Raw genomic sequence first — 14662 nt, forward strand, 5'->3', positions numbered from 1 at the left:
AGCACCTAAGTGTCTACTTACACTTGTACCACTCATGAAATCTCCGTGCCTTTCATGAGAAAAATAAACCGGAAAAAGACAGTCTGAGTCATGTTTCCAGGTGTCTAAAAGCTGCAAGATCTAAAGCATTCTTTACAGATGGCTTGTCTTCACAGTTAAAAAAGGTGCAGGGTTACTGGCAAATATATTTTAACCCATGAAAAGGTCCCAATTAAGATATTGCTGAATGGATGCTACCAAACTATGGCACAACACAGGTTATTGCAGATGTTCTAAGGATATATTTAGCGCTTTGAGAAAAGAAATGTTTTATTCTGCACCTTAAAAAAAAAAGAGAGAGAGAGAGAGAGATTGTGGTAATACTTGACTTAAAATCTGAAAAAAGAAACTATTTAAAATTCTTCACTTCTACAAATCACTCACAAGCTATAATTAAACTATATTTGTTTTACAGTGGAAAGGACCTGTAACTTTTAGGCACAATTTAAAAAAATAATTTTGTAGAAATTCTAGCTTTTTACAAACTTGAGTAAAGAGGGACCTTCAAATCCATTCAATTTTTTTTCTAAACATTATTATATAAAACTACAGCGACAGCCTTATTCTTCTACAAACAGTACCAACAGTGCTACTGTGAAATGAGCTCCATGCCTAACTTAAATTGTATGACTAATTGCTATTGTATTATCTTAAAACTTGATGTTAATGGGAAAATCTGGATATGGAAATCTCTGCACATATAATGGAGCTTGATCTTTTTTCAGCTTTTTAGCTTCCCAAAGATGTATTATACTAATTAAGGATTTTTGATTGGCAGAAATAAAGAATGGTGAAAGCAAGCTCAAAAAACACCATTCAGGCCTCTCTTCAGCCTCCATATGACACTGTGTAGAATCCCAGCAAAGTTAGCTACATAAGTATTGTTTCTTTAATATATTTAAATATAGGCCAAACATGGTTAATGCTTTGAAAAGAAAGCTCTAGAAACCTGTCATCCTATTAAAAGAAATTATTTGATGATTTAATAATTTAAAGTTGTTTTTATTTTGAGGATGGGCTGTTGTGATATGTTAAGGCATGTCTGAGAAAATGTAAGTGGTTATTAAAACACGCGTAACTCTGTGCCAACATTACGGCCAGTGTTAAACTCCAAGGACTTAGTGTGAAACATGACTTTGACCTAGATTATGCTACAGGGTTGTCACCATAACTAAGTCTGTGAAACATGATCAGGTATGGAAAAGTGCCCTTCTAGGTTTATGAAACACTTAGAAGAGGTACAGAGCTGCACTAGTGCCTGGGCTCTCATGGCCCTTGTCCCTTTCTTTACCCAAAGAGCAGTTAGCCTCAGATTTTTCAATTTTTACAATGAAAATGGGGCATTAAATTTGTGTTCTTTGAGAGTAATCAATTTCCATTTTCTCCTTTCTCAAAAATCAGTGTTTAAAAATCTCCTGTGTTAAGAAAAAAAGTTAGCCAGTTAATCAGATGATGGCAGAAGTATAGCTGTCAGGGAGCAGAGGGCAGGCAAGTCAATAATGAGGCTAGATACTGAAGACATATAATTTCTATATGTCCTTTTCCAGGTTAAGTATAGATGGCCTGGCCACCTTGATCAACATCAGGAAAATTTTGTCACAAATTGATGGTAGGTGACATATCACACGCAATTCTTTTGTCATCTCTACATACAATCCCTCCCTAATGCCAAGAGGATTGCAGTGGCTTTAGGTTCACCTTCAATCTTATGGCTCTTTGTTGATGTTCAGCCACAATCACAATCTTTTGTCTATCGTGTCCCCAGTCCTCTGGGGGTAAGGGGTTGGCAGCAGGTGTTACTGGCACCTATCGATATTTCATTATAGGTTTTAACACATCTTAAAATAAACACAGTAGTACAAGATGTTATGTAGCTATTAAATATTACACAGGTCAAGATGATACAATACTATGTGTTTTACTAGCAAACATGCACACAATATCCACAGAAGTAAAAAGTGCCCTGAAAACCAAATCATGGGCAGTCCTCTCTCCTCGAGCTGAAGAGACCCCGGGCCTTGGGAAGCTCGCAGTCGCCATGACGCCACTTCCCACTTGTGCCAAGTAGAAAATCCATAAATACAATATTTGTAGCAACTTTTAGTTCTTGAATTTGTTCTTGAGGATGTTTATAGTTCTCTACTTCTCCCACAGCAGCCACTTCTAATGACGTTTCAATATTTTGGTATTTCATTATTACATCCAGCATGGATGCCTGGTTCTCTTTCACAAATACCAGGTCCGGTTCGTATAATTAATTGTTTGGGTGTCCCGTGTTTGGCTGGAAACCAAACACTATCCAGTCTTTCTTTGTAGCATCATTTGATCACATTTCACATCAGTCGGTTGTGCCTTTTGATTCTCGAGTCTTGCACAGCATAACACTACCGGACAAAGAGCGAAATTATTTGTTTACTTGTTTAACTGAAAAGTAAGGTTAAATAGCGCCGGAAAGGGCAGGGCAGGGCAGGGCAGGGCAGAGCCGAGCCGGCCGATGGCACCACCGCGGCCGCCTCCCGGGCCCCGGGCCGGCACATCCACCACCCGCTCCCCGGGCCCCGGGCCGGCACGCCCCACCACCCGCTCCCCGGGCCCGGATCCCGCCCCGGCAGCCCCGGCGTGAGGCGGGCCCGTGCGGGAGGGGGCGGGGCTGTGGGGCCCGGCCGCGGCGGGCAGGAAGCGGCTGAGGCAGCGGCAGGAGCTGCTCTCCCGAAAAGCTGCCGAGGGAGCGGCGGGCCGATAGAGCTGCGGCCCCGCGGGGCGGTGCTGGCGGTGGGCAGGGCCCGAGGCAGCCCTGGGAGCATGCGGCGGCGGGAGGAGGAGCCGTGAGGAGCTGTGGGAGCGCCGCGGCCGGGAGCGGACCCCGGGAGGAAGATGGAGCCCTTTCCCAGCGGTGAGTAGAGTAGCCGGGGCCGGGACGGGGCCGCGGGGCGGAGCCGCCCCCAGCGGGAGCTGCTTCCAGAGGAAAACGAGAGCTACGCTGTCTTGCCGCCGCCGTGGCCCGCGGCTTGAAAATTGTCTCAGGCTAATTAGGAATAGGTGTCTGGAACGGCAGGGGTGTCAGGAGCTCCCTCAGGAGCGTTCTCGGCGCTGTTGCGCTTTTGGCTGCCCGGGTCTCACTGGCGCTGGGCAGCCGCGGCCGCTTGTGCGCCGGGTGTGCACTCGCCCTGTGTGGCACCGCTGAAGCAGCCTTATAGTGTCTGGAGTTCCAAAGCCATCATGGTTTTGATGGGAAGTAGGAAGCAGACTCGCTGTTCATGGCATTTTCCTGATCGGGGCGTTCTCGCCAGAGCGTGCTCCCCCCCCCCCCGGCCCTTTCCCCTCTAGCGAAAGGAGAAATAAAATACAGAAGTGTCAGCCGCGTGCGAAGTTGTGTTTCGGGGTGTTCATGAAAACCAGCAAGCTTTCAGAGCTGCCCCTGCATTGACAGAAGTGCCTGAAATGCCGACGTGATTGCATATGCTTAGAGATAAGCGTGCGGGAGCGTTGGCTGGCGCCGTGATACAGCAGTGTGTGTGCATCCTGTGCTTGTGCCTGAAATGAAGCCATGAAAAGTCCGTGTTGCTGCTGCCTCTACTAATAGTAACACATTCTACCCGTCCCGGACAGAGAAGGAAATGAAGCTCTCAGATCAAACTGAAACTAAAGTATGTTTGGTTAGACTCGCGACCATGGCCAAATATGGAATTAGATCGTGTGTAAAACAACAGCCTTCCTGCTGAAAACGCAGCACTTGCGCTACAGGTGGGATTTGGTCTGTTAAATGACAAGCATGTTGGATAGCCATAGCTGAAGTACCAGATAGAGATTGCTGCATCATATTTTAAGTCCTCAGTGACCTGCCAAGTCAGAGTATGAAACTTATGTCAAATTCAGAAAAAATCCCATGCACTAGAAAATAAATTTTCTGTCTCATGGCAAGGGGATTGGAACTAGATGATCTTTAAGGTTCATTCTAATCCATTCTATAGTTCTATGAACTATTTTATTAATGTATAAATATGTCTTTGTTACCTTATATTTCCCTTTTTTCCAAACACATGAAATATCCCCTATCATTCCATGCTGCTGTTTAGAATCCAAAAGAAACTAAAGGTTATGAGCTCTGGGCATATTTTGGTGACATAACTAGCAAGAGAGACCTTCTCCCTATTTTTTTCCCCCTTTCTCTTTGTATTGTCATGTTAAAATTACAGTTTGTACAAGCCGTTGATGTTTTGGTTCTGTAGATAATCCTGGTCTTAGTAGAAGGTTTTTCAGCTACAGTCTTTTTCAGTCACAAGGTTGTATTCTTCACTCTTGTATGCATCGTAAAAAGAGATTGTTTTTAATAGTAATGCAGTTTGGGGGAGAATTTTATTTTAAGCTCATCCTGCTAAGGCCATTCTCTTTGAAAGAGACGAAATGTTGTTTTAGAGGTCTGTTACTGCACTGTGCAAAAAAACATTTTAAAAATTCTGCTCCATGCAACTGGAAGAAATGGACCTGTGGGCTTGAGCATGCAGCTTAAGGTACTGAAAAGCAATATTCATGCACTGAGCTTCCTATTTTTGTTCCCTGAAATTAAAAGCTTGCAGATGGTGGTAAGACTGGAAGAAAATTTGGAGCTGAACTTGGTCAGTAGGTTTCTTTCTGAAAGCTGGCTCTGCTGGAATGGACACCACAGAGAATATGAAAATATTAGAGCAAAGATGTTGCACCTTATTTCTGATGATCTTGAGGCATGTTTGGTGCTCAATAGCAGCTTCTAAAATCTGAAGTGAAGAGGATGCTTACATTATTGTTTCTTTTTAAAGAACTTTCATTTTCATAGCTGGTGGTCTGGAACCTTTTGTGGACATCAAATTTTTCAAATAAACTGTGTTTTTGTTTAGTCTTGCACAATAGTTATGAGTTCTGTTTTTGAGTCTATGTTGACTTCCTGTGCAAAGTGCTGCTTAAATTCAGAAGAAAGGATGCCTATCACAGGAAGCTTACAATATTATACTTGAAGATCTTTCAGTTGTTTGGGGCTTTTAACCTTGTGAAACACTGGGAAGAGGGAACACAGTGGATTAAGATTTTGCAAAAGCATTTTAGTTGGATTCAGAACTCTGATGCCCATTGGGCGAACTATGAATGAGACAATTTCTTGTTTTACTTTATGGAAGTAGAGCTGTGTCAGAATGAGTATGTATCTTAAAATAGACTTTAAAGCAGCAAGTGCACTAAAGTAGATATAAATCCTGGTTGTTTTAGTTCAGTATTTGGTGGGGTTTTTTTTGTTTTGTTTTTGGTTGTTTTTTTTTTTTTTTTTCCCTTAAATAAAAGGAAAAAACACAGCTGTAATGCATTTCAAAAGTCAAAGAAACTCTTATCCTTTTCTTGAAATCCTAGTGGGTGTTACTGTTTAAATAGCGTCTCCAGTGGAAATTCTCAGATAAACTAAATAAACTTAAGATTTTATTTTTTTTACTTTACCCCTCACCCCTGTACTGTAAAATTAGTTTTCAATCTTTTTGAAGAGATCAGGGCTGTGTCTTCTCCTCTGTCTAGTAATTTAGGTGGAGATAATATACGAGGTCTGTAGCTCTGGAAGAACAGTAAGTTGCATATTTATTTTTAGTGCCTGGACGAGCTGAGTTAATCATAGAATATCTCAAATTGGAAGGGAACTATAAGGATCATAAAGTCCAACTTCCTGATCCTCTTAGAACTACCTCAAACTAAACCATATAACTAAGAGTGGCATCTAGACATTCCATGATCTCTGACAGGCTTGATACCATCACCACATCCCTGTTCCAGTGACCAGCCACCCTCTCGATGAAGAACATTTTCCTGATGTCCTATCTGCACTTCCTCTTGAAAGTTATGGATGCTAAAAATTAGTAAATGTTCTAGAAATGGTTATTGGTAGGATTTTTTTTCTTGAGATGGATTCCTCTATTTTGCATGACTGTTGTTAATTTGAGATCTTCCCCAAGAATGAATAATCAAAGTTTAATTAAAAGTTCATGGAAATCTTCCTTATTGTTGCACATAACTTTTTCCCCCCCTAAGTTGTGTGATCTCACATTCCTTTGAATTCTGCTCTAAATCCATGAGTGGAATTTATTTTTACTAGTCGTTTGTTACCTAAACAGTTTCATTAAAATTAAAAACAAACAAACAAACAAAACCACAAAAAACCAAAACCACACACACAAAAAAAACCCCACCAAAAACAACAGCAACAACAAAAAAAAAGGAGTGAAATACAGACTAAAGGGAGTATGTAATGTAATTGTGGACATCTCTATTTTGGACATCAATACAAATTATTTTGCAAGTCTTTTGCTTATTTTTTAGATTGTATGTATTTGTGAAAGGTCTTTTCATCATTTCCTGGTTACATTAAATATATAACTAATCTACTTGAGACAGAAAAAAGAGGTAGCAGTGAGCTATTACAGTGTTTCTCACTTAAGACAAGTGACATGCATGAACTTGGGACTGCAGATGGGATAACTTGTGATCTGCTGAAGTACAGGTAATATTCACTTTCACTGACATTCCTGAATTAATTTTATCCTTTTCATACACAACAGATGCAATCTTTGATATTAATTTCATTACTCAATTGATGAACAAAATAAAAAGACTCTCATGGGAAGAAGTGTTTGTTTGTTTTTTTTTGAAAATAGAAATAAATCAGGTTAGGTAATGTTCTTTACAAATGAAAATGTCCTTTGTAAAGTCTAGTTATTTCAGGTAGTTCCTATAAACTCTAAAATGTTTTTGTTCTTTTTGTTAGTTTTGTTCAGTACTGAAATATATTGGAGGTTGCAGGAGCATGTTCCTGTGTGCATGGCTCTTCTGTTGGGGACCGCAGACATAGGCTTGACTGCCAGTGTTTAACACTCTTCTGTCATGAAGCAGAAGGGTTCCTGTTTGTCTTAAACTGTTACTCAGTCCTAAACAACAGATTGAGTAATCTTTTTTTGCTAAGATGGTAAACAGAAAACATCAAAGAGGTCTGTTCCTAATGTCTTTTTTTTCTGCCCTGTGTTTGCCTATTCCAATTATTACTGGGGAAAAAAAGCTAATTTAATCTGTTCTTAAGTGTGAGTTTTATGTTGTCCAAGTGCGTGGTGCTGGGTAGTAGTTTTCCACAGAGCCATGTTGTAGTATCTGCACTTGTGTTCCTATGTCAGCTCAGCTAAACAGGAACCTGTTTTTTCAATGTGATAGGTATGTGTTTGCTTTTACTGCTTCACTGTGAACTCCCTGCCAAGCAATGGATGTTCAGAAGGCGAATTCAGTAACTTAGAATGTCTAAAGATGAGAGTATAGGTGCTCTCTATTGATCATTTGTTAGTATTTTTCCACTAAGAAGTTAGTCTTCCCCTTGCAGAATGAAACCATTGTGTGTTTGTCTCATAAGTAAAAAATAAGGAAAATATATGCTGACCTCAGCATCTACATCTAAAAGTATTCCAGGACTGTCTTGTCATCTTTATTGGGAAGATGATGTAAAGTTGAGCAACCATGTTTCACATTGTTAAGGATATGTGAACATGTGGATAAAGCCCTGTAATGACTGCCATAAAAAATGGTAGAAACAAACAAAAACAAGGATAAAACCACCTCTGTTTGTTTCACGAGAGTCGGAATACTTTTTTCATATAGATGGGCATTGATGTAACAATTACATACAAGGAAGCTGAATTTATCTTTAATGCATCCTTTGATTTCAGTAGTGATGAATTCAGAGAATTCAGGTTTTTCTTTTCATCCTTTACTCAGTAGTTTAAGAAAGTTTAGTGAATTTTCAGTTCTCCTGTGCAATATTTTTTTCTCATGAAGTACAAAAACAAAGACTGTGTAGACGGGCAAAACCATTAAGATTTCTTTATGAGTGGGAGCAGTATTATTCCTTTGTCTGTCAGAGAGATGTATGCATGGCAGCTGCTGCTTAGACTTCTGTTCAACAATGCCTTAAAATAAGATCATATTAACTTTTAAAATAAACCAGGATTTTGTGTCATCTGTGTTTTTATTGCCTCAAAGTATTTTGAAGAGTACATACGTACCTTTTGAAGTTGTGTTTTGACTACTTATGGTGCTGCTTTAAATAGTGGAAGCATATTTACCTTAAACTGTAACAGTCACAAAAAGATTGTGTGCCATCTTGCATACAGAAAGATGGATACTCCTAAAGAAAATTTGGAGTAAGTAGGGGAGGGAACATGTCTGGAAAACTCATGCAGTTAATCAGAGAGATAGGAATTTCAGGGTAATATGGTGTGTTGGGTTCTGCGCAGTTCATGTTCCTAGGGCACAGCTGATCCTTTATTGCTTCATGAGTGTTGTCTTAAAATAGATGTTTAAGGAAGACCTCAGAGCCCAGCTCTTCTCCGGGATTATTCACAGCCTGTAGTAGTCTGTTCAAGCAGTGGTCTTCTCTGCTATTTCTGTTGAGGAGTGAAGAAGTGGAATTCTAATTCCACTGAAGCACGAGATGCTTTCAATCAGCCGTTTGTTCGAGTGGAAATAAAGGCGGGTTTTGATTTTGGGATTTGTTTTTTTATTCCAATCAAAACTCCCACCAAAATATTTGGAGGAGTGTTTCAGTGCACTTTAGTAAGTGTAACTGTGCAGAGAGCTTTCCTTCAGTTGTAATTGCTCTGACATTGAAGGAATATATTCTGTTAACTGGAGTTCTTATGTAATGATACTTCTAGCACTGTGCCATTGACTTTTATGGAGAATCGATTGTGTTCAGAACTAAGAATGTGCCTAGTTCACCTACTGTTCTGGGGCCTAATAGTGGTTTGTATTTAAACCTTTCTTTGTAAAAAAACTGACAGCTTCTCCAGTAATGAGTTGGTAGCACATTAGTAGAACCACCTTTATTATTTTTCATGCATGAAAAGCAAAAATTCTGGACATAGCAAGACTTGAGTTAGTAGGAGACCAAAATGCTTTGATATACTTTAGAGTCTCAATAGTAGCCTGGCTATTTATGTATAAATCTAATTGATAAGTGGTGAAATGTAATTGATCCATTTAGTTCTTCAGCCTGAGGTCCTGCCAAAGAAAATGCAGTGGTACTTTGCTTAAAAATCAGGAAAAGATTTTTAGAGAACCTTTTAGAAGCACCCAAGACTTATAAACAGTGACTTCCTTGAAATTACACTCCTCGCTCATGTTTCTTATGGCAACTTCAGATAAGAGAGGGTCTTAAAATACATGATCACACATTGTTTTAATTTCCATGATACAGTGAATTGGCAGGGTTTTGTTCCAGTCTATGTGCAGAAGCTTGTCATTGCAGTATTTATCTCACATTCATTTAAAAAACCCACATAAACAAGTAAACACCAGAAGTAAACATTGCAGTATAGCTTGAAGGGGTGAGTGACTTTGTAATTTGAGTTTCCTTGCATATTTTGGAGTGGAAAGCAAAATTTGTCCTCCTTTACAACACAGGAAAATCTATTAACTTTCAAGTTAGCCGGTTTTTTTTTGAGAAAGAAGATTTTGTTTGTTTGTTTGTTTTTCAAAACCAGCATCTGTTTTGAAGAACTTTTGTCTGTTCAGTGGAAGCTATGATATATGTTTAACTACACAGAATCTTGTAGACTTCTGTCAGTTATTCGTATCTTGAAATCAAGCCCTTACAAGAGTGGCATATGTGCCTCAAGTTGTGAGCCAATGTTAGATCCTCTCTGCCTTCTGATAAGAGTATTTATTAAAATCATACAGAGCCATCATTACTGTTTGCATATGGATGTTGACACTACAAAATGCAACAGACCCTCTTCTGTTTTACTGGAGTCTGTGGGCCTTTTTAAAGTTTTTTTTTTAGTTGTATTCAGCATATAAAAGTATATATAAGCATATATATGTCCAGTTTTGGTCTATTAAAAATACCCAGTGCATATGTAATCTTACTGCGTAGTGGGAATTAAGAACATGTTCTTAGCCTACCTGTTGCTTCTGTTCTGTCTCTAAAAAGCAGGTCAATCCCATGGCAGTGCTTTGTATTGCCTAATACTTCTTAATTTCTTTTGTTTGTGGTTGGTTTTTTTTCCGGTGGATTATTTCTTTTTTTTGGTCTGAATTCAGTAATTTGAGAGAGAAACATGGTGACATCTATCTTGTAGCAGCCTGTACTTTTTTCCCCCAGTAATGTTGCTCGCCTGTCAAGGTTCTTAAAGTAAGATTTAACACATTTAAAATAGGTGCAGGCATTAAAGTTTTTGTCCCAAAATGGAAAGATTTGTGCTTTCCTGTAAGAAGCTGTATATTAACCCTTTACTCTACTATACCAGTAAGTAAAATTCTGTTTAGATGATGTTCTTGTAGGTAAACCCTGATAGGCAGCTAGTCCCTGCATACTTAATTCCATGCAGCAGGGTGGTGGAGAGAATCAGAAGGGTAAAAAAGGGAAGAGTCAGGAGTTGAGGTGAAGATATTTTAATAGGGAAAGCAAAAATTGTACACACAAGGAAAAAAAAGCCCCGGCTCCAAAGTGGTAGATGAAACTACAGTGAAATGAAGGCAAAGGGCTTTCCAGTAGGACTTGTGATTTCCTTGACATTCCAGTGGCTTGTTGTATCTTCATTAGCTGAGTAAAGGTTATAACTGTTTTCTTACTGTAGATAGATGCAGATTTGAAATTACATGAATGACGTGTACTGTCCTGCTTCAGTAAGAGCAATAATTTTTCTATGTAGAATTGAATTATTTTCTTGTTGAGAAGGAACTTAAAACGTATGGAATGTTCAGGGAGACACTGTAGAGAAGAAGGAAATCTTTAGTCAGAGTCTTAACATAACTAACGTGTTTGTGGACATGGGTTTTGCTGAACAAGCTTGTTGGAAAAGATAAGATAAGCTTTTCTTCATTCCCTCCAAACACAGAATTTTTAATGGATGAATTGGCGACAGCCCAGAGCATAGCAGTGCAGGAAGTAATTCGCATTATAGAAGGAAGATCTAAATTGATATGACATAGAATAATAATCATAAACAAACAACGTTTTAGATCACACTGAAAAGATAATAAAATTAAAAGATAGCATTGTAAAAAAGTCACTACTTTCTCCAATTCAGTAATTTTTAATCTCTGATGTGATGTATCTGTTGATACTTAGCCACAAGAAGAAATAGTGTGATTCAATATTTAAGTATTAGTACAGTGACCTTAATCACTGCTTCTACAAGACACAATTTTGCAGAAAGAATTTTGAAAATACGAAGATTTTTACTTATTCTACTCTTTTCATATGTTTTACTTACATACTGTTCACTAAAAAAGTACAGTATCTTTCAAAAAACAGATTTTGTAAGTAAATCTTCAGGGTTTGTTTGGTTTCTTTTCCCCCCTCTAAATATGTGAACTCAAATTTGAGCAGGTCTTAAATTTAAGGAGTTGTGCTTGTTGTCTATAAGATCCATGCAGCCAATCTTTAGAGTTTTTATGTGGAGTTCTGGGTCCAGAAATGCCATAAGATGAATAATTTGCTTTCGTGAAGACTTTGAATATATATAACTCTTTCGTTGACATTCCTCCTCACACTTCTTTCCTCTGGGGGAGGAAGCATAGAACCAGAAACATCACTGCTTGCCTGACCCACAGAAGCTTGAGGTTTTAGTTAGGATTTTGGATAGGTTTCCCAATATACTCAGACATTTGGCATGTGATCATGAAGTGCCTTTGCCAGTACCCTTATACTCTTTCTGCAAGTGAATTTTTGTGTTCCAAAGAGCAAACAGATGGCAACTGATTATTTACTGATTATGCTGTCAATCAATTCTCTATGAGCAAAATTCAGCAAAATTGATATAACTTCTGTTGGATGATATTTTAGAAGAACAGAAAAGCAATTTTTAAAATTAATATTTGTTAGTTAAGTATTTTTTCCACTTCAAAGTTTTTTTTAAATTGCTTCCTCCGAAATTTTGAGATCTTTCTTTTCAAGCTGTGACCAGACAAGATACACCGTGACAGAGCAGGGGGAGCTGGCAATTAGAAAAGCTAAGTGAGTCCTATACCTTTGAGTGGAAACCAAGGTAAGGAAGGAGCTAATTAAGCGTTTATGACTGTCCCAAACTTTCAGAATAAGGAACTACACTGATTCTGTGTTAACTGCTCCTCAAAATAGGCATGGAATCCTACAGTGAATCAGTGAACGTAGGGCTCAGAGGAGAAGTAGGTAAAGCTTGCTCACATTTTTAATTATTTAATCTTCTGCTGGATAGCAGCAGCTGGATATCCAGAACTGTTATTCTGAAAGGAGAAAAAGAACAAAGAGGAGAATGGAAAACAAAACAGTGTCTGCATTATGCTGAATGCTGGATATCTGTTGGGTATAAGGATGGTGGGATGTGATGAGGGGGTGATGTACCCTCTCTTAGAGGAAGTGGTGATTTAGGTGAGGGAATAGGCCCAATAATGTTCAGAGTGATATTCTATCAATTTTAACAGCTAGGAATACAGTATGACATCAGCAAATAAACTGAGATGGTCTACAAATTGTACAAGTTACTTAATTAGATCAGATTTATAGAATTTCTACCTAATATTAGAAGTCCCCATGCTAAGCAATTATTTTTTGAATCATAGAATCGTTTCGTTTGGAAAAGACATTCAGAGTCATGGAGCGCAACCATTAACCTAACACTGGCAAGTCCACCACTAAACCATGTTCCTTAGTGCCACATGCACGTGTCCTTAAATAACTCTAAGGATGGTGACTCCATCCCTTCCCTCGCCATTGTGTTCCAAATCTTGATAACCCTTTTAGTGGAGAAATTTTTCCCAATATCCAATCTAAACCGCCCTTAGTGAACCTGAAGCCATTTCCTCTTGTGCTGTCAGTTACTAGCTGAGAGAAGAGACCAACATCCACCACACTGACTTCCTTTCAGGTAGTTGGGAAGAAACTAAGTACCTAGGGAAAATTCCTGTCCTACTTAACTGTGATTTGTCATTGTGTTTTGATATGGTTTTTGTTTTTCTTGAGAATTTGTAATTCAAATTTGATGTAGAAATGTCTCTTGTATATGAACTAGCATATAGTTAAGTAACTTAAGTCAGCATTTTGGCTCTAAATTTTTCCTTGTTATTTCAACTCACTTAGATTTAGACTAATTTACCCATTGATAGAGCAAGTGAAAAAGAAATACCTCAAACCAGATTTAACCAAATAAGAATTATATTTCTGGATAGAAGACATTAAACCTATATACTAACCTGAGTTCCTTCATCATAAACATTAAGCAATGGCTCTATAAGTTGCTGAGGTAGTAAGTTTAACTGAAGTTCAGCTTTGTTTTAATCCCTATTAAGAGAAACTGCTTACTGAACATCCTTTTGTTTTTTAGAGGACTTTTCATGACAGTAACTGAATGTTTCAGTTACACTTGTAGGTGTTTTGACCGCAAGCCCACACATTAACTCGGACTCTCTGAGAACTAGGTATAGAAATGCAAATGGCAGTTGCCTGTCAAGCCTCCAAGTGGCTTCTGTTTTTCAGCAAAAATTTAATTTTAGACTTCTGTTTGCTTTTTTCTTTTTAATAACCCACCCTTTACCCATATTTGATGTATTTGAACAGCAGAAATCTTTATGAACACAGCCTGGGTATTTTCATGCAAGTTTTAAATTAGACAGCTACAAAAGACCAGCTGAAAAGTGGAAATGTCAGTAACAAATAACTTTCTGAGGTGTTTTTTATGTGTTTTTTTTTTGTTTGTTTTGTTTTGTTGGTTTTTTTTTGTTGTTTTTTTGTTTTGTTTTTTTTGTGGGTTTTTTTGTTTGTTTTGTTTTTTGGTTTTTTTTGTGTTTTTTTGGGTTTTTTTGTGTTTTTTTTTTTTTTTTTTTTTTTTGTTTTGTTTTTTTTTTTTGTTTTTTGTTTTTTGTTTTTTGTTTTTTGTTTTTGGTCTTAGTTGGAGCTTACATATAATGAAACAGGAAAAATGGTTCTATGAGACAGGAAAAAAGGATTCACAAACATAAGACACTGCATGACTGTTTCAGGAGAAATTTGAGGACATCAAAATATCTGCATAGATGAGAGTGCAGATGAGATGCTGTTTTCACTTGGACTGCTGAGATTCAAAGTAATTTATCCCACAAAAGATTATTGATGAACTATCAAGTAACATCTTTATCTCCTTTTTAAACCTCTGTCTTATAAGAGGAGAGAGGCTTATGTCTTGAAGAGCTGGTATCAATAGACAGCTATTGTTAAGCATAGCCTTTGGTTTTACTTTTCTATTGTCTGCATCAGCAAATTCAGAAATCAGACTGTCAACACGATTATGAAGACAAGTTTGTAGTACTTATTCTACAACTTCAAGACCTGTTGAGCCACTGTAGAAGCCTTTTGTGTTCAGTTAACTTTTGCTCAAACCTTTAAGTGCTGTTTCTGACTGAATAGCTGTCACTGAAGGTATCTACTGTCACTGAAGGTATCTACTCTCCCTGCAGCCTAACCTACAGGCTCTACTAAACCTTTAGGCCAAGGGTTGCCTTGGAGCAACTTATTTTTTATGCAGCTAAAATAAGTATCTTTAGAGAAATCATCTCAATCCTAAATAGATCACAAACTTTGTAAACTAGGGAAAGCGATTTTAAATCTGTCAGAATC

The 14662-nt window shown here is 38.2% G+C and overlaps 1 protein-coding gene across 3 annotated transcripts in view; it reads left to right on the plus strand.

Moving 5' to 3' along the window:
* The first annotated feature begins 2831 nt into the window (after positions 1-2831).
* LNPEP (leucyl and cystinyl aminopeptidase) overlaps positions 2832-14662 on the plus strand; it is a 53816-nt gene continuing 41985 nt past the window's right edge. Inside the window, exons 1-2 of one of the 3 annotated variants that reach the window (XM_083882917.1) lie at positions 2860-2932; positions 3649-3783. Coding sequence is in view for 1 of the 3 variants with exons in the window: in XM_083882916.1 (XP_083739042.1) it covers positions 2914-2932 (19 nt within the window). In the remaining 2 variants the exon portion in view is untranslated. Of the gene's footprint in view, positions 2933-3648; positions 3784-14662 lie in introns of all 3 variants that reach the window. The other 2 variants (XM_083882916.1, XM_083882919.1) reach the window with 2 other exon arrangements.

Source organism: Zosterops lateralis (assembly GCF_965231275.1).
Source record: "Zosterops lateralis genome assembly, chromosome: Z".
Classification (NCBI taxonomy): domain Eukaryota; kingdom Metazoa; phylum Chordata; class Aves; order Passeriformes; family Zosteropidae; genus Zosterops; species Zosterops lateralis.